This window comes from Triturus cristatus, chromosome 4_1, assembly GCF_964204655.1.
Source record: "Triturus cristatus chromosome 4_1, aTriCri1.1, whole genome shotgun sequence".
Classification (NCBI taxonomy): Eukaryota; Metazoa; Chordata; class Amphibia; order Caudata; family Salamandridae; genus Triturus; species Triturus cristatus.
In genome coordinates this window covers 596,117,924-596,137,701 of record NC_140585.1, presented here as the reverse complement: position 1 = coordinate 596,137,701, position 19,778 = coordinate 596,117,924, and the positions used below count along the sequence as shown (strand labels likewise).

At 46.5% G+C, this 19,778-nt stretch overlaps 1 protein-coding gene across 7 annotated transcripts in view; it reads right to left on the bottom strand.

Annotated features, from left to right (window-relative positions):
* Window positions 1–19,778, bottom strand: part of FRMD4A (FERM domain containing 4A) — a 713,130-nt gene that overhangs the window by 34,818 nt on the left and 658,534 nt on the right. For all 7 annotated transcript variants that reach the window (XM_085652949.1, XM_085652947.1, XM_085652946.1 and 4 more), the window contains exons 15-17: window positions 10,942–11,075; window positions 9,365–9,487; window positions 384–618 (exon numbers count right to left, since the gene is read on the bottom strand). In XM_085652949.1, coding sequence (XP_085509075.1) covers window positions 384–618; window positions 9,365–9,487; window positions 10,942–11,075 — 492 coding nt within the window. The remainder of the gene's footprint in view (window positions 1–383; window positions 619–9,364; window positions 9,488–10,941; window positions 11,076–19,778) is intronic.

Here is a 19,778-nt window from a genome sequence, read left to right as displayed (position 1 = left end):
ACCAATGATACATTAGTAAAAATCACAAAATAATGAAGCACTACTATCCTAATGTGCTGCATACTTTGCCTTTTCTTGCCACATAAGTTAGTCAACCTTGCCGCATAATTTGTTCCTCACCTTCTGCCTAACTATAGCGGCCCTGCCTACAGTTACAACACTTGTAAGAACAGCTGTCCCTCAAATTCAATACCAAACATGGGCATTTTCTCAAAACACACTGTCACCTACACCCACTCCGTTTACAGACTTCGAAATATTAATTGAATTCTAGGTGGATACTGCAAAATTGTAACTGTTCTGAGCAAACATGCTTTCTACTAGGCAGAAGATTCAATAACAGTCCTTCGCTTTTCAGCACGCAAAAAGCATAAATAACTCACCATCAATGATCAGTGAAGCTCGTTGCGTCGGTTTTTTCCCAAACTTGACACGGTACTCGTTAATTGAATTTTCAATCTCCTGTAGTTTCTTCAGTGCATTCAGGTACGACGTTTTCCTTTGCTTCTTCACCTTTTTTATTTTGCACATGTTGGGGTCGGTGGCTAAGCGTCGAGCGGCCTCTGTAATCTGCGACTGAATTGCAAATTCCCTCTCCAACCGCTCCAGCTCAGCTTCCTGTAAAAGGTGTAAAAATGTATCTTTTCTTGCAAATATCTTCAAAGGGTTGAGTACAATGATATGGATGCCAATTATCTGACGGCTGCTCTAATCAAAAAAATCCAAACTCATTTCAGGTACTTGGCTAATTTAATCCAGACAGATCAGTGACTGAAGCAAAAAGGTGCCCACTGTCATCTACACACACAGAACCACGACTACCCACTGCAGGGCTTGAACAACTGCGCAAACCCATGACCTCCTCGTCCATCTTCCCTGGTCTTTACATGTAAGAAACACCATATAATCAATTCCCTGGTGACGGAGATGCGGTGGGAATCCTAGGACAGTATCGGGGAAGACTTGGACTCGGGAGAAATAAAGATTACCGGTAAGGACAAGTGCATAGCACTAGTTATTGCAGTAGCTTGTGATCAACAGTGTTACATGTGAATAACAAAAAATGCATCACCAGAGAAGGAACTCCTCACACAGGCTTTAGGGCCACATTCCGAAAACACAGCAGTGTGGGACAATTCACGCTGATATATTAGCTTTTTCTGAGATGGTGCTTGTTTATAACGCGGTTGCATTTCAAGTAATGAAATCCCTCTTTAGCTTAGATTAGTCATATTTTTGTATGTATTTATATTTAGCTGGCTCACTTGGATTCACAGTGATCTTTTCAGAAAGGATGCTACGGTTCTCTTCTTTCAACATAACTAAATAACACACAATTAATATGTAGTGCCATTGTGTTCTTGTATGGGGAAGGGTGCCTCGGAATTACAAGATGGGTCAATCAGAGACAAAAACTCTCACTCGTCCCAGCAAATAAAAAATATTATCTGAATTAAACAACAATGTTCCTTCTCAACTGTGTACTTCATCACAATTTCTCTGCGCCACATTTTCTTAAAGCTACCCCCCACCCACAAACCCTTATGTTCTGGTCTCCATCCCAAAGCTTGGTTTCTTAAGAACAAGGGTGTTGGAAATCTGGTGACTAGGTGAAAGTAGTGGTACAGAGTGGAGGGACAAAAAAGATCTGGGGAGTGTGCCTCTCTGGAATAAGAGGCACTGGTGGATGAGCTGGTTGAGGAACAGAGGAGAGGAACCGTGGAGTGCGGCCAGGGATTCACAGAGCTTGTAAGCTCTCCGCTACTGAATTACAAAGCAGAAGTGGTTTAAGCTGGTGAGGAGAGAATATTGAGAGCCGAGGAGCAAGAAAGGAGCAAGAAACGCAGGGATCCAGAGCTGTAGAAACATGGATTTAGAGAGTGGTAGGTGGGTACTTGCAGTCCTTGGGAGAATCAAAGCAGGAAAGTGGTCAGCAGAGGTGCTGAGGAGCTAATATGGCAGGGTTATTGCTAGTTAGGATGGAGCACTGAAAAACTTGAGGAGAAAATGAACTAACGAGCTATTGACCTTTTAATCAGTTAACGTGAGTCATGGGGAGTTGGACAACTAGCTGGAAGGTCAGCCATCGATCTGTGACGCTAGTAGGATAGCAATCTAGGGAGATGGGGGGCTAGGTTGTAAGGGGCTTGCTCTGTACTGAATACGCATTGCTGGGGAGTTTTGGAGCAACAAAACTGGGTAGGGGGATGGAGTGGGAAAGAGGATCAGGCAGCTGCTAAGTATGTGTTGTGCATGTATGTATATGTACATGGACAACAATTCTATTATAATTTTTGGGAAGGTTTGCAGCTGAATATAGCATAAAATACATGGGCCCCCATTATGAGTGGCCACTTAATTCCGATGGGACCAGCAACAGCAGTTACTGGCATTATTAGAATTATGATATCTGCAGACACACTGCAGATGTTTACATTTTCACTAAAAGCAACCAAAGCGTCCGGCTGAAAGCCCAGCCCAAAATAAGATATTACCGGGAGAAATCGGACTCATAATTACAGACTCCCCTGTAATTCATTATTTCTTAGTGGACCCACAGGGTCTGACTTGTAATGGGCTGGATTCTTCCTCTCTGCAGTTATCTGTAACCCTGGTAACGCTAAATCCAGAGGTGTGGGAAATCGGGCCCATTAACCATAGTTTCAGAAAATGGAGAAGAAAAAAAACACACTCAAGATGTGCTGCAGTCAAAGAAAATGGGATTCGTGAGGTGTGATTAATTTGGTGCTTGAAGGTAATCAGTGATTAACATTTTTAAAGGAGTGAAGAGGACAGTAATGGAGCAGAGAGGGAGAAACTAAGTGGGATTGATGGGGATGGAGCAAAAGGGTTGAGAATGGGGATGTGAGAAGTTGTAGGGAATAAAGCACTGGAGAAGAAATGGTATTTGTAAAGGATGGGTTAGGAGTGAAACCTGTATTCCAGTGTGACAGAAAATTCCAGTGACAGTGGGGTGACAAGCCACTCCTCAAGAGAAAATGGAGGGACGGCAAGTAATGCGTTTGGGGAATGCCGAGTTCATACATCAATGATATACCTCATAAAAAATGTCAGCAGCCTATGAAAGAGGACACTAATATATTTTGCACCCGATTGTATTGAATTATGGAATACAATACTGTAAAATGGTATCTTCTTAATGTAGCACTTCTTAAAAAAAAAAATCACAGACGTAACAGGGGACTATGCTCCCCCTCTTCCACCGTCTTCTATTAGGTGCAATAGTTTGATATGTGACATTTTCATACTCGAATGGAGCCTCTCAGGCTTGTACGTGCAGGCAGCAGATCCATAGACTCAGCAAAATGTAGTGGAAAATCTCTAGATTAGGCTTGTTGCTTTCCATTCCAAATGTCTCGCTGGCAGAAGCGGCTGGCACTGCCCGCACACTGACGACACCCGACTTCTTGCCAATTCTTAAGGAAGAATGGCAGCCTGAAGTCCAGTGCCAGTAAGAAAACTGAATGCCACTAATCCCTTCCACATTCCAAGCATCTCAGCCTTTGGCATCCTCCAATGTCCGCGACAGGCCAGCATTGTTTGAGCTCATAACTATCATCTTAATTGTATTTATGGCCGACTTCAAATATTCTATGAGTGAGCTCTGCATTGAACGATCAAGAAAACTTAAAACTGTTCTTCCAAAGTGCTTCGACGAAGACAACTGCAGCACAGACACGCAGTCGAGATGGTATTGATACAGGCTCATTCAGTAGATCTTTGTCATTTACAGGGGGTTTACCCACCTCATGTTGACATACACAGACTAAATGCACAATGTTCGACTGGACACTACATGTCTAGTGCGGGGTTCTTTGACATGAATATCAGTTATTACCATAAAGGCTTTTACAATGCAATACATAAGAACGCATATAATACAACACCTTAACCTTTACAACGCACTGCATTACTATGCTGAACTGTTACCATGCAAACTGCTGGTATGTACGGATGTATGCATTGATATTTTTTCCGCCTGCTTAAATTAATTATATTTAGGTAAATCCCAATCCCCATGCCTAAACCCTAAACATAAAACTCTTGCTACTCCTTACTGTTAGCTATCCTAAATCCTAAAAAGCCTTACTACCCCTTATCCCGGTACATAAACCCTTAACAAAAATGTACTACCTCTTACCCCTACCTAGCCATAAACCCTAAAAAAACACTTACTACCACTTATCCAATCCTGAACCGTAAACCCCCTTATTACCCTTCATCCCACCAATCCCTGAACCCTAAAAACGCATTATTAACCCCTTAAGCCTACCTATCCCTGAACCCTAAAATTCCCTTACCACTCCACCCAACACTGAAACCTAAAACCCTTTTCTACCCTTTACCCAACCTTGAACCCTAAAAACTTGTACTCACCCTTTACCCCTACCCATCCCAGAACCTGAAAAACCAATACTACCCCACCCAACCCTGAATCCTAAAACCCCCTTACTGCTCCTTACCCCTCCCTGCAACCAAATGCCTAATTTTTTAAGTGATATATTATATATATATATATATATATATATATATATATATATATATATATATATATTCACTGAAAAAACCATAGGTTTCACACATGTTATAGTTAGCGGAAATTTTACTGATAAAAAACCAATGAAATTCCCCGTTATAGTTAGTGCAGGAAACTATAACTCACGCGACCGCAATCCTCTGCTGATGCTAATACTGTATTTAGACACTTATTTGCCCATGTCTTCTTCCATAAATTTTTAGCTATACATATATTACAAATATTTTTTTTTCATAAAGACACATATGTCATCAGCAGAAGATTGCGGTCGCGTGAGTTATAGTTTCCTGCACTAACTATAACGAGGGAATTTCATTGGTTTTTTATCAGTAAAATTTCCGCTAACTATAACATGTGTGAAACCTATGGTTTTTTCAGTGAATTTGCAAGGTTTTTTAAATGCTAATTCCTAACTATAACGTGTGTGAAACCTATGGTTTTTTCAGTGAATTTGTACGTTTTTTTAAATGCTAAGTTACTTTACGCCATTCGTGGCGTGCGCGCCCACTTAACGCAGTTCGTTCCGTGCGCGCACGGTGCGCTTCGCGCACCGTGCGTGCACAGTGAGCACGCGGTGCGCTTCGCGCACCGCGCGCCCACTTTACACAGTTAGTGCCGTGCACGCACGGTGGGCACGCGGTGGGCTACGCGCACCGCGTGCCCACGTTACGCTAGATGGGCCATGTACGCACGATGCGCTTCCCGCACCGTGCGCACATGGAGGACATATTATGCGCTTCCTTGTGATAGGTAATCTGTTGAAATTTTTTTGGGAAATGCTGTGCTTTTATATGCCATGCACAAATGGTGGCCTTCGGCCACCATTTGCACACGGGGTGGAGAGAGTGGGTTTTTTTTTTTTTAATAATTTTTTACCGTACGCGTACGGTAAGCGTACGGTAAGCGTAATCGGCGAAATTTTCGAAAAATAAAAAATTACCGTTTTTTGCCTTGGGGGATCTTTGAAGACTCAACTAACATGGTTATGTGCATGGGCGCTGTCTAAACAGCCCCTTTATATGTTTTTGGCATTTGTTTATCAGCTCCCCCCTCAGAGTGCGAGAGAGAAAATGGCGGCCGCCGCTTCCTGGTTTCGACCGATTCGAATGTTTACTAAGATCTAAGGGCCAATCAGAATCGCGCTCGCGCACGCCACCGTACGCGTACGGTAAGCGTACCGTAAGCGCACCGTAAGCTGGCTCAGATATATATATATTGATTTAAAGGCTATTTTCTCAGAATCTACTGAACAGATTTACACCAAACCTACAAAAGGCACTTCCTTGACCTGAGGACTACCTCTCTGCCAAATTTCAAGTAATTCTGTTCCGCCGTTCGGGCTGTAGCTGTGTCTAAAGGTCCTATGGAAAAATGCATGGTAAAAACCCGTTTTGGGACCCCCCTTTTATCTCAGCCCCCGCTTGACGAATCCCCCCGAGACTTTCAGGGTAGGAGCGGAGCGTAGCGCCCCACCTATTTTGAAAAATTCGCGAGGATTCGTCAACCGGCGCCAAAGTTATTCAAAATAGAATGTTGCGGATTTCCTATGGAAACGTGGTCCTAACTATAACTACCTACTGGCGACCGCCAGTAGGTTATATATATATATATATATATCTAGTATTGAGAAAGGCAATGTCGCCGAAACGTGTCGTGTCTACTTGGTTATAATAAAGTAATTTGGAACCCTCAGTGTGCTGCTATGTCCCTGGTGGATGTTTGTTGAAAAATAATTTAACGTGATGGGAACTTATCACGAAGGAGGCATCCGTCCTGCAAAGTGTTCAACAGAAATCAAGTGGCTTTTGTGGAACTATATATATATATGTGTGTATGTATGTATGTATATATATATATATTTTTTCTTTTTATTCATTTAGTTGCATAAAGACTGCATGGTGAAGCGTACCACGTGGTGCAGGCTGAATGGTAAAGGTAACATGCCCTTTACCACTTTTAATGACTAGAGGAAAGGTTTATGCTCTGTACCTCGTTGTCATTTACCATCTTGTGAGCTTTAGTTGGATCACGGCATAACTGCCAGAGGCGGTAACTGGTTGTGATGCGTTCAATCAATCAATAGCTCTGGAACATTACAGGGATGGAGTATTAAGTGGAGAGCCTGACACAAGAACATGACCGGGAGCTAAAAGGGTACACTGCCATCAGTCAGAAAATGCAACCTGAACAACCCCTTTAAACCAACAATGTCCCTTTCTTCTGCAAGAAACTTGGACTTTAATTGATCGCTGGTAAATATATTGCTAAAAATGCACTCAGAAATGGCGAGCAGCACAAACTATGCAGGAACAACTCCCAAAGTCCGTAAAAACTTTCGGTCAGCAAAGGATTCTGCTTCAGAAATGTGCATGTTTTTGTGGATCTCTGGCCACATTAGAAACAGAAGGGCTCGGTGTAAAGAACTCTTTGGTGCTTTAAGGTTCTCGGTATAAAAAAGGCTGCACGTGCGTTTGTTGCTCCAGTTCTTGTTCGCTCATTATGAGGCTTGAGCTCTGTTGCCGGGGGCTGAACCCCATCAAAGCACGTCTTCCCTGCTTGGAAATATCTGGTGTTTCCATGAAGGAGACTGTTCAACTTAGGTGGCACTGGTAGGAGGCTACAATGTGGCCTACGTGTTGTGCCCACTGAGTGCGGTCTTTGGCAGCTGACACAGAGTTGTCTCTTGGGGAGGGAGGGAGGCAGTTGATGCTGACCGGGCTGTCTGTGGTGCAGAGCAAGCTGCACGCTGGTTAGGCTGAGTGTTTTTTCCAATTGTGAATACTGGCTGGTCCCCGCAAAAGTAAATGATGGTGGTGCTCACAGTGAGAGGGCGGGGGTGACACTGCTACTCTGCCTGGGTTCTATGCATGCAGGTATAGAGACTGAGCTATGGTGCCCAATGTAGAAAAGTGCAATGAGCCTGAGATACTGCCCCTTCACTCCCTGCAGTCAGTTCTCAACCATACACAGACTGAATTACCTAATCTTGGCCATATAGCCATTTTGTGATGTCCTCTCCTTTCTGTCTTCCTACAAATCTCTCCATGTATCCATTGGGATAGTAGGCACACATTGTAATTTCAAGGTGAATTATATATCCTCTACATTATCCAATGTAAGTATTGTATTCAAAACAATCACAGTGTGCCTTCATAGTGCTTCCTTGACTGGACGAGATTTTACAGATCACTTTTTTTTGGAATTCAACAATGATCAATTATTTCACAATTTGTGGATGTGCCGTCAGATTAAAACAAGCTGAGAGACATGCGGAATTGGGTGCTTTCTTAGTGCTGTATCTTATGGCTTATGAGACATTTTGCAGTCTAAATGTATAGCATGTTGTAGACCCCTCCATGGTGTTGGGGGAGAGGAAGGGGTTGTCTGCCTGGAACTTTGCAAAATTCTAGGAAAGACAGATTATTCCAATGGTAGTGGAACGCTGACATTCTGTGCACCCTACACCAGCAAGTTCAGAAAGCAAACCGTTTCTGGGTGGTGCAGCTCAGGAAAGAGGCGTTATTCCGCCATTCGGAAAGATGGGTGTCATTTTTTGTTCTTTACAGGAGCGCCGTATGAAAGTGTTAAATAAACTACATGAATAAATGGGCATTTTATGGGTTTGTCCAGAAGGTTTAGCCCAGCCTCACTCCGTGAGGCATTCAAGTGGCTTTCTTCTAAAGACCGATTTTGGCATCTTCTATAATAAACATCACCAAATGCAACAATACAATGCACTTTACAAATGCAAGAGACTGCTCTCCTCTAACACGGACAGATCTATGGAAGCCACAGTGGCAAAGACGAGCTTCAGGTCGCGCTTTAAGTTGACCTCTACATGATCTCAAAGCCTAGCTATGATGTCCTGTTGCCACAAAACAAATGGCTGCTCCTCCAGCTGGGATCATGAGAGCAAGAAGTCAGCATACAATGGGCTTTCTGTGCACTTCTGGCCTTCAACAGTCCTCACAGCTTTGGCTGGGGGCAATGGCCCAGCGGATAGCAGGGAATTTAGTAGTGAACAAGTAGTCTTCACTGAGCACACGGAAACCCACCATGAAGCCCCTTTAAAGATTCAACTGGAGAGAAGTAAAATCAACAAATGGTCGCTGTCTAATGCTCGCTCCTGCTTCTGCTTTAACAGCGAGAAACGAATATTCTGGCTGAAAGTGCTGTTTTTTCTCCGCTCACAACAACTGAAATGGGGATACACAGGTTTCATTAAACAGGAATGTAAATTCACTTTGAGGCCATACGCGGATCTGAAAACTCAAGCAACTGAGACACGCCTCCCCTACAGCACGGGCGCGTCAGTGCTCGAGGGGTTCGAAGCGTTGTTAAAAGGCATACATTAAACATGAGTGGTTTTTTCATGTTTTACATGGATAGTGAAACAAGGTAGCATCCAAGGAAATGGTTTTATATTTTAGGTGGGTGACGTAATTCCCTTGATCCTCCCTGCCATTTATAATCTAACTAAAGCCACTACTGTGCCACTCAAGCCGATCTCTACCTAAACTTCTCACATTTTCTAAAAACCCACCGAATGAAGTACCAAGTGAACAGTTATATGTACAGATGAATGCCAACAAAAAACGTAGTGTGCATCCTCGCTGGTTTTGGTGTGGTCTTGCTGCTGGATAGGAACATGTTATTATGTTTTGTTCAAAAACTCTAAAATTCACTTTTGTAATAAATAATGTTTTAGAAGGGCAGGTTAAGACATATTAAACTGGCAACAAATATTACTAAACTGATTCATAGATACGTTTCACGTGGGCATTGCCATTTGACATGAGCTCTCACCTCTCCCTTCGACTCTAGCTTATCCTCGTCCAGCTTGAAGGATGTCCCAATTCTTCTCCGTACAATGGGCAGATCCTCTCCAGGGTCCAAGGGATACTCTTTCGGTAGCTTCCCCGTGAGTTCCTACAGACACAACCGGTAGTTAATGTAACTGGGCAAGAGAGGGTGGTGTGGGTGCAGGAGTAAATGCGCGGCTAGGGATGGGCATGTGACACAACGGGAAGGAAAGCACAGTATCACGCCGTGCCCAGGGCGCTCTGCTCATCAGACGGCAGTGTACCGGTAAAGATTAGGCACATGGAAGCTGTACACAGACAGTCTACAGATGTGTGTGTGTATGTGCATATTTAGGGTCACTTGATGAGCTTTGCATTTTGCATACTTGCAGAGGTCGGACAAGGGCCTTTTGTATTGTGTATCTCAAGCTCCGAGAAACAGGCAGGCGTTTTCAATAGCTTATATCACATGCAGCAAAAAGTTACCCTTCGTGCACACTGGCCTGGAGGCACCAGTAATAACAACAACATTCACAGCCCAACAGCCTTGCAAGAATATGAACTACTGTCGACTGTCTTTGGAAATGAATACTACCATAGAAGGTACACACTCCTGATAAAGATCTGGAGGAAGGCAATGTTGTTTATGCTCTGAACTGCAGAAAGTTGGGATGCTGTTTTCACCTTGAATCACACGCAGTATGAAGGGATACCAAGTTGTATCCTTTAAATGACACATGTTTGTTAAAAGTTGCTAATATTATTATACAAGCACAATCACTTAGGACATTTGCTTGAATATCCTGCAAATAATGAATAACCTAACACAGTGATTTGTTGCTTAATGGCTTGGTCAAATAGTACTAGTTACCTCGAGAGTGCCTCCTTGTTCGCTCCACACTGCCTGAGTGAGAACATACATGAGGGTTTCACATGGAAAAAGTTAACAAGTAAACTGGAGACTAATAATTTTAATCTGTCACAAATGACTTCCAGGAGCTCAGCCACTGAGTCCTGAAACTACTCTTAATCTATTTGGTGATGGAAATATTACAGAACGTGACCTGTATCTTATACAAGCAGATCTCATTCCTTGAACTTGCATCTCTTGGTGTAAAGTTTAGCAACTTTTACATCCACATTGCCGGAGGCGGCACAGTTCACCGGCTGCATCCAATATAAGTGTTCTTCTAACACTGAACCTAATATTTTTCGTGTCTCTAAAAAAATGATAACATCATTGTCTACAGCTCTTGGTGCCACTAGCACAGAGCCAAGTAAATTGTTCAAGCACTTCACTGTCAAGGGACTCTTCTTCACATTATGGCCATCAAAAACCCGGAGATACGGTAATTGTCACTTTCAAATGGCGAATGGCATGGGAGTGAATTATTCCCTTTCCTTTAAGATTTGGGATGGTACCCAACTCATAGTACAGTTACTGGGGATGAAGCGTGGGTATGATTTACAGTGTAAGTGTAGGCATTGCTTCCAAAGCTCATTCTTTCCCAGGAGGTCCCCTAGGATGCTAGGAAGTGACACATTGAGAGCATGCGCAATGAAGAAATGTCAGTTTCCTACCGCTTCCCGCACACACAGCTTTTTCAGCTCCTCCAGCCGCTGGCGTAGCGTCTCCTCCAGAGCCTCCTGCCTGGCGCGCAGGGCAGCCAGCAGGTCTTTCTTGGCCGACTGAGAACTATCCGACTCTTGAGAACCTGTCAACAAACAAGGAGTTCATGGGCCAGCTGACAACCTTACCCACATCTGGAGCATTCACAAATGTTCATTTACATCTCAACTTCCATAATGGATTACAGATGCGGCAGCAAGGCGGGCCTTACACAAACTCTCGCATGACAGGTTTCAAGCTGGACCCACACAAGACACCTGGACATCGGCTCACATGACAGTGGTCATGCTATCCGGTTTCTTGCATGAGCACAAACTGGGCGTTCAGTCATCGTTCATGACCCTCTAAAACTCATTCAGTATAGTGCAAAACCAGAAGCAACTCAGATTAAAGGATATGCTTTATAAATGCATTAAAGTATTTTCACCAAATATAATAATTTAACTGTCATTTCCATTTTACTTCTGCTCCACCGACCATGGAACTCTCAAGAAAATCCCCCCACCCAAGAAACAAAAGTTCCAATGCATTGCTCTCGCCTGTCTGGAATCTGATTTGCTCTTTTTATGGACAGTCCTTAGGAAACATTAAAAGTATTTGACTTCTTTCTTTTAAAAAAATATGGTTTACAACAGGCACGGCTCGCTTGGCGCAACAGCAGGGGCACTGACTTGCTCCTGAGAAGGTGTGTGTGCCTGGACTGCGGGTATTGTACTTTTTAGGTCTCGCCTGGCCCAGCGCATGCGCTGGTCTGGCGAGACTTATTGAGAGGGCTCCAAAAAGTGCTACCAGGCCAGCCTAGAGCTACAGTGCATGTGCGCGGGCGCCGCGCTTTACCACGATCACTTCCGCTTTGATGTGAGATCGCAATCACTTTCACGGCCGCTTTGCATAGCCAATAGGTCTCACTTTTGGGACCTTATAAGAATTTAGTTATGCAACTGTTGCATGGCTAAAACACTTATAAGGTCTCAAAGGCGAGACCTATTGGCTATGCCAATGCTTGTTTGGTTTTATGTTTTGGTTGTAAATCAATTTCATTCTTTAAAAAAACTAAGATCCAAGTCCTCTAGCCACAGCCCGCTTGGGAGAGCCTCACACTGATTTCATTACCCCTCCACCATGTCAGATATTTCTGCGGGAAACGTCATGGCCCTGTTGCTACAACAAAACATCAAAATCACTGTTCCAAGTCAAAGCCAAAAACCAACACAAAAGTTAATACAAGGCTGGTGAGTTAATTGTTTGCTCGCTATGGTACAAAAACCCAAAAGCCAAAATATGCACACACAAAAACGGCACATCACTTTTCTAGAACTTATTTAGAACTCGATTCTTGATTCAGCTGAAAATAGTTGTATATTTAAGTGTCAAGCAGGCGAAGTCCTGTTTATTAGGCTATAAAATGAAATGTTCCAGCTGATCGAAAATGGGTCTCAGGCTCTCTCGTGAATCAGCGGTGGGTGGGTTCATTTCAGGAAGTCAATGGGGTCTGGAGAACAGGGGGGGAAGGGGAGCGGATATATTGCTTGCTGTGCCCCTGAGGCAGAGTGGTGGCCAGTGGGGAAAAAACGTAGGCTCTCTCTCTACAGGAATCTGCAACACTTCTTTTATTAACTTTCCTCCCCTCAGTCAGGAGGCCTTTCACAGATCGGCTGAAGTCAGCATAATTAGCCAGGCTCCAGTAAGTGCTTGAGGTAGAAGCACTGATGAGCTGGTGATCAATCACACGGCGGCACAATACAATCCTGGCCCAGGCTACACATTGGGAATCTTGTGGCCTAATGTTTTCAGCTTTCCAAGCATCGCCGCGGGTTCAAGGGTCTCCGTTGCCACGGGCTGATAGGGTGCAATCTTGGACTGCAACTGCCCTCATACCACATCACAGAATAGGTGCCAGCACACATGCAGAGTGGCACACATGCCAGTGGGCAGCAGATTGGCTTGCAGGGCATTTGCTTAGTGTAGGGCATTTTTGCGCATCATACATAATGTTCTGCCACCTATAATGTGCCCCACATTACAGCTGGCATAAAGTGTATGATGCCAGGATATCGTTCATTTGGAACAGGCCCAGCACGAAATGACAGCGTGTTAGCAGGGCTATTCATCTATTCTGAAAAGGGGCCAGCATTAGCTCAAGAAACCTATGCATGGAATGAAAGGTGCCCCTTCTGTGCCTTTCAGCATCACATATGGAACCACTGTCACAGCAACAGCTGATGCTCAGAGCGCGCCGGAGCCCGGCGCCACTGCTCTCGTGGCACGCAAGCTCTTGCCAATGGTGAAAAGAAGGACCATTCCCAGCACGGACCCCACCAGAAGCTTACTGGTGTGTCCTGTGCGGGTTCCAAACATAGCAGGTACCTGAGAAAGTTGCGTTCTTACAGACCACGGCTCACCTGAAGGGCTGAGGTTTAAAGCATGAGCAGGAAACCATCGCCCTGGAGACTGATCACAACTAAACTGCTAGGAGAAAGCTCCTCCCCCGTCCATCGAAGCCCCAGTGGAACTCACCATCACAAGTAAGCATCTAGGAGGCAGGTCCTCCCCCGTCCATCGAGGTCCCCCCGCGCCCCCCCCCCCCCCCGTCCATCGAGGTCCCTTGTGGAACTCTCCATCAGTAAACATCTAGGAGGCAGGTCCTCCCCCATCCATCGAGGTCCCTTGTGGAACTCCCTAACTCTATGGGGAAAGCATATTTATTCGAGGACAGAAGGCTTTGTGAAGCAGGTCATTTGTGAGCGGAGCTAAAACACCACAAAACAGCGCAAGAGCTCCTTCCAGCGAACCATAACAAGCATTTAAGCAACAGCACCAGCTAACCCTCGAGCCATGGGCCTTCTCCTCGTAGACATGGGGGCAGGGCGAAGCAGCCGGACCACGGCCTTGCCGGGCGCGCAGCCGAACTCGTCCCCCACCTCCCCCAGTGAAGAACGCTCTTCCTCCATGGCTGCCCCTCGCGCCCCCAGCAGCTGGTTCTGATCCTCCAGAAGCCCCCCGGGCCCCCTGCTCCGCCGCAGACCCTCCCACTGCGGAGGGCGGCCTTTCCCAGGGACAGAAAGGTGAATGAACCAGCGCCAGTTCTCATGGTTACAATGTTTCACATTTTTGTGAGATCTGCCCGGATGAACACCATGGAGCCTAATGTCAGCACATGTGTGGGAACTGTTTTTAAATATCCGACGTATGTATCACGTCAACATATGGCACATGCTTAACTCACGGAGATTCTGGATCGGAAGCCGAGTGTGCAGCTCTTTGGGTGTGTCACGCACTTTGTTTACGGTGGATTTGCGCACTTTGCTAAGAAATGCTGCATTTTTGTGCTCGCTTCCATGGCTCTCGGGTTAAAAGAGAAGGGCTCTGCACCATGCTGCAGAGGATCACACGTGCATGCCAGAGGGCCAGCCCTGCCTCGGCAGCAGTCCAGCGCGAGGAAGCCCATCCAGGCTGCGCGCGCGGCCTTGCACGTGCACTCACCGCCACACCGCTCTGCAAGGTTTCCAGAAAAATCGCACACCTAGTTTCCGCTAATACTTTGCAATCTTGCGACTCCAACTTGTGACGCCTTTTCTTTATGTTCTTGGGCAGACAGAAATGACCAGGCAATAGGTGATAAAGGTAACTACACTTACTAATTTGAATGTTCAGACAGTGCTTTCCTTTGTAAAAAATAAAAATGACTTTATGAAGTAGTTAGTATAATGGTGCACTTAAAACTATGCGCTTCAAAGAAAACCTGAAGGTCCTAGAACCTTACAGGTCAGAAATCGAACCTTAAATGTTAATATAGCTCCCTCACACTAGGCGCTAGAAACAGTTTAACAGTAAGCTCTTTGGCATATTGTATATGATTCTGAGTGTCTCGATCTATTTGTCTGTCTTTTTCTTTAAGTTATCACGCTTCTTCTGGTGACAACGTACTAATTAATACATTACATACAATAAACAAACTAGCTTTTCAAACATAAGTGCATAACGTTAAATCAGGCTGATTGGCAATACATCTGTTTTAGTGGGCGGGGCAAGAACATAGGTCAGTGTACCTCAGGGCTTTAAGTGGGCCGGGTCTCACCTGTGCTGAGCACCGACAGTTTTTTAGAGGGGGCCTCGAAACGGGTCTCTATCGGGCTCTGTTTTGTGCTCTGGCACAGGCGGTCCGTTTTTTTGCCCGGACTGCAGTGACAGCAGCAGGCACATCGATGTGCGGTGCTCACACTGCCCACTTCTCACAAGTGGAGATTTTCGGGCATGACGTCATGCCAGGTGGGCGTTCTAGGGGAAGAGAAATTCTTTAAAGAGAGTCATTTTCTCTCTGTATTTACCTTCTCTTTTTGAAACTCAGGAGCAGCAACATTTTCGTGGTGTCACCAGGGCTTTAAGTGGAAGTTTTTTCAATATTATATACAAGCCATAGTTGCTGCTTATTTATCTTATACAACTAACAACCACACATCGATGTGCCTACTGTCACTGCAGTCCGGGGAAAAAATGGACCACCTGTGCCAGAGCACAAAACAGAGCCCACAGAGACCCGTTTCTAAGGCCCCCTTTAAAAAACTGCCGGTGCTCAGACCCGGTGAGAACCGGCCCACTTAAAGCCCTGGGGTTGAGGAGCAGCATCACAGTAAATTACATGAACTTCCGGGCCGACCAAACAGAACAAATCATGAATGAAACAAAAGTAATGCTGGAAACTTCCTCAAAGTAAACATGAATAGATGGTTTTCAATGGAACACGATTGGTAATATAGACTTCTGCTAACCGCACAGGCAAGGCCCGGGTTAGCGTTAAAGATTTTTCTGGCTTAAATTCCCTGTGTCCTCATTAATTAAATCTGACCTGGGATTGGCAGCGTCCTCCTAATGCACCTCGTCATCATTCTGGGTCTGGTCTGTAAGAGCTTAGCACTTAAAACCTGGCTCGGCTGCTGCTATGTGGCGTGCGGTGTTGTTGTTTCTAAACCTGGCTTTTTCCTTCGCTCCTTGTCGGCCAAGACAAGCAAGAGCGTTGCTAATAAAACTCTCCTGCGAGCCACTTACAGGCTGAACTCTGGGAAAAGCTGCCCTGGCCATGTCAGCATTCCTTCTCTTTCATGACGGTACTTGCACGCAAACACCGACTTTGAGTTATCCGGTTTAGTTTTACTTACAAACAGGGCCTCAAGTGGGCCGGGTCTTGCCAGTGCTCGACACCGCCAGTTCGTAAAAGCAGGTGCCGAGGCGGGTCCCTATCGGGCTCTCCATTTTTACCCTCACCCTCAGGTAGGAGAAGAAAATCTTAGCTCTGCATCAGTGCCACTGCTCAAAGGCTTTGGTGTAACTTCAAAGAGACTCGTTTGAGTTCTTTCACAGTCTCATCATTTCAGAACTGAAGCATTTTCAATAATATGTATAACAAAGCCATAGTCATTGCTTATTATATGCAACTTACAACCATTGTCAAAGCCAATAGCTCTGGCTTGTTGTAGGTGTAATTTTACCTGTACTATATATCTGAATGCAATGACAGAAGCAGAAAAACACCAGTGGTGCGGCACACTATGCTAAGCACAGATTTTTAGTTTACGTGTTTTTAAGCCACGCCCTAAATTACACAGGCCACACCCCTTTGAGAAACCACCGAGTTTTTTTGTCCCACTTAAAGCCCTGCTTACAAAACAAGTGCATGGGGAGAAGTTTGAAGTCAGGGTAAGAGACTGGTAAGCATGCCTTATATGAAAGACTTTCAATCAGCAGAGGTGCGCATTGCTGCTGACATTCACTGTGCTCACCAAGGAATCAGCAGTGCTACGCAGAATGCGCACGGCGATCCGATGCCTTTGCTAGTGGTGTAGCCGTTCACTTGTCCCCTTACGCGATGGAAAAGAAACATTCCACGCTATTACCTGCACACAGGTCCACTCCAGCCCTTGTCCAATGGTTTTAAAGAAATATACGTTTCAAGAAGAACCCTTGCCAGAGAGAAGGGTGTATGGGGGGACAGGGAGCCCAATTGGGAGGTCCAAAAGCCCGGGCTCCTGTACAGAATCAAAATTTCAACAAGGGGCTAATGTCCCTATGAAGGATAGAGAGGAAGGCACGGTCTCTCAAAAGGTGGAGAGTGTCTGGGTCCGAGTACTAGATAAGGACACTCAGCTGGACTGTTTATGGTGCCCTCACACATCCCCTAGACTCTAGAGGATGTCATGCTTCATCAGAGGGCGGTGCTCCTCGTCGGGCCGGCGCTGCAATGCCATTTGGGTCCCACGAAGGGTCACTTTGGTGGAGATCTTTTTAGAGGCTGCCTTATGATGAGTCCAGGTGAGGTGGTTCGTGACGTGAAGTGGTGGGGTGTGAAATAAAGAATTAAAACTCGTAAGGGAGATCCTACACTATACTTTATTGAAGGGACCGCGTTTCCAGGGATAAAAACCTGTTGGCAGGTGTGTGCTACCTTGGGGTTTGAAAGGAACCATGGTAGTCTGGGTGCTGAGACTAGGTAGGGGAGGTCTTCTACTGTCTCAGGGGAGGAACCTAACTACGGTCACACCTTCAAAAAAGAGAGTCGACATGTCTTGAGCCTAAACTGGTCATATGGATCCGTGGCGCTTCATCAGGACAAAAAGAAGGTATAGTGGACAAACTTCCCCACATTGAATTGGTGCCACTAGGTGCTACCTACTGTGTGTGTTGTTCCGGGTCCAACCAAAGTAATGCAAAAATGTAGCAACAGTGGCATGGAGGAGCTGCGTTGAAGTGTGCTATAGGTGTGCCGATTGTGTGTTTGCACCTACCCGTCTCCGCGTCCCCGAACAACACACACACACAGTAGGTAGCACCTAGTGGCACCAATTCAGTGTGGGGCACCTAGCGTCAGCACCCAGACTACCAGGGTTCATTTCAAACCCCAAGATAGCACTCACCTGCCAACAGGTTTTTATCCCTGGGAGGGCGGTCCCCTCAATAAAGTATAGTGTAGGATCTCCCCTACCAGTTTTAATTCTTTATTTCATACCCCACCACTTCACATCTTGAATCACCTCACCCGCACTCATCATACGGCAGCCTCTTAAAGATCTCCGTCAAAGTGACCCTTCGGGGGACCCGTATGGCATTGCAGTGTCGGCCCGATGAGGAGCACTGCCCTATGATGAAGCATGACATCCTCTAGGGGATGGGTGAGGGCACCATAAACAGTCCAGCTGACTGTCCCTATCTAGTACTCTGATCGTGCCTTCCTCCCTATCCTTCATAGGAACATTAGCCCCTTGTAGAAATTTTAATGAAATATAGACACGAGGACCGTAACAACATCATCCTAGGTATTCGGGTGCTTCAATCAATCAATCAATCAATGACATTTATAGAGCGCACTACTCACCCGTAGGGTCTCAAGGCGCTGGGGGGAGGGGGGTGCCGTTACTGCTCGAACAGCCAGGTCTTCAGCTTCTTCCTGAAGGAGAGGTGGTCTTGGGTCCGGCGCAGGTCGGTCGGGAGGGAGTTCCAGGTCTTGGCGGCCAGGTAGGAGAAGGACCTTCCTCCTGTTGTTGCTCTTCGGATGTGGGGGACGGCGGCGAGGGCGTGGTTGGCTGATCGGAGGTGGCGTTTGGGAGCGTAGAAGTTGATTCGGTTGTTGAGGTAGTTCGGGCCTTGGTCGTGTAGGGCTTTGTGTGCGTGGGTGAGGAGGCGGAAGGTGATCCTTTTGTTGACGGGGAGCCAATGCAGGTCTCTTAGATGTCCGGAGATGTGGCTGGTTCGTGGGATGTCGAGGATGAGTCTGGCTGAGGCGTTCTGGATCCGCTGGAGTCTCTTCTGGAGCTTGGCGGTGGTACCGGCGTAGAGGGCGTTGCCGTAGTCCAGTCGACTGGTGACGAGGGCCTGGGTGACGGTCTTCCTGGTCTCGGTGGGGATCCACCAGAAGATCTTCCGTAGCATGCGTAGGATGTTGAAGCACGCCGAGGATACGGCGTTGACTTGCCTGGTCATGGAGAGGGAGGAGTCCAGGATGAAGCCCAGGTTGCGCGCGTGGTCTGTTGGTTTGGGTGCGGAGCCCAGGGCGGGAAGCCACCAGGAGTCGTCCCAGACGGAGGGCGAGGAGCCCAGGATGAGGACCTCCGTCTTGTCTGAGTTCAGCTTCAGGCGGCTGGTCGTCATCCACTCGGCTACATCTTTCATCCCTTCGTGCAGATTGGCTCTGGCGGCGGCGGGGTCGTTGGTCAGGGAGAGGATCAGCTGGGTGTCGTCGGCGTAGGAGATTATGTTGAGGTTGTGTTTGCGTGCGATGGCCGCGAGGGGGCTCATGTAGACGTTGAAGAGGGTGGGGCTCAGGGAGGAACCTTGAGGGACGCCGCAGATGACTTCGGAGGCTTTTGACTTGTACGGTGGTAGGCGGACTCTCTGTGTTCTTCCGTCGAGGAAGGAGATGATCCATTCCAGTGCCTTCTCCTGGATTCCGACGTAGCTGAGGCGCTGTACTAGGGTGCGGTGGCAGACAGTGTCGAATGCCGCAGAGAGGTCTAGGAGGATGAGGGCCGCTGTGTCTCCGTTGTCCATCAGGGCTCGGATGTCGTCGGTGGCAGCGATGAGGGCGGTTTCGGTGCTGTGGTTGGCTCGGAAGCCAGACTGTGAGGGGTCGAGGGATCCATTCGTCTCAAGGAAGGCGGCCAGCTGCTTGTTGACGGTCTTCTCGATGACTTTGGCTGGAAACGGGAGGAGCGAGATGGGGCGGTAGTTCTTGAGTTCGGTGGGGTCCGCTGTAGGTTTCTTGAGTAGAGCGCTGAGTTCGGCGTGCTTCCAGCTCTCA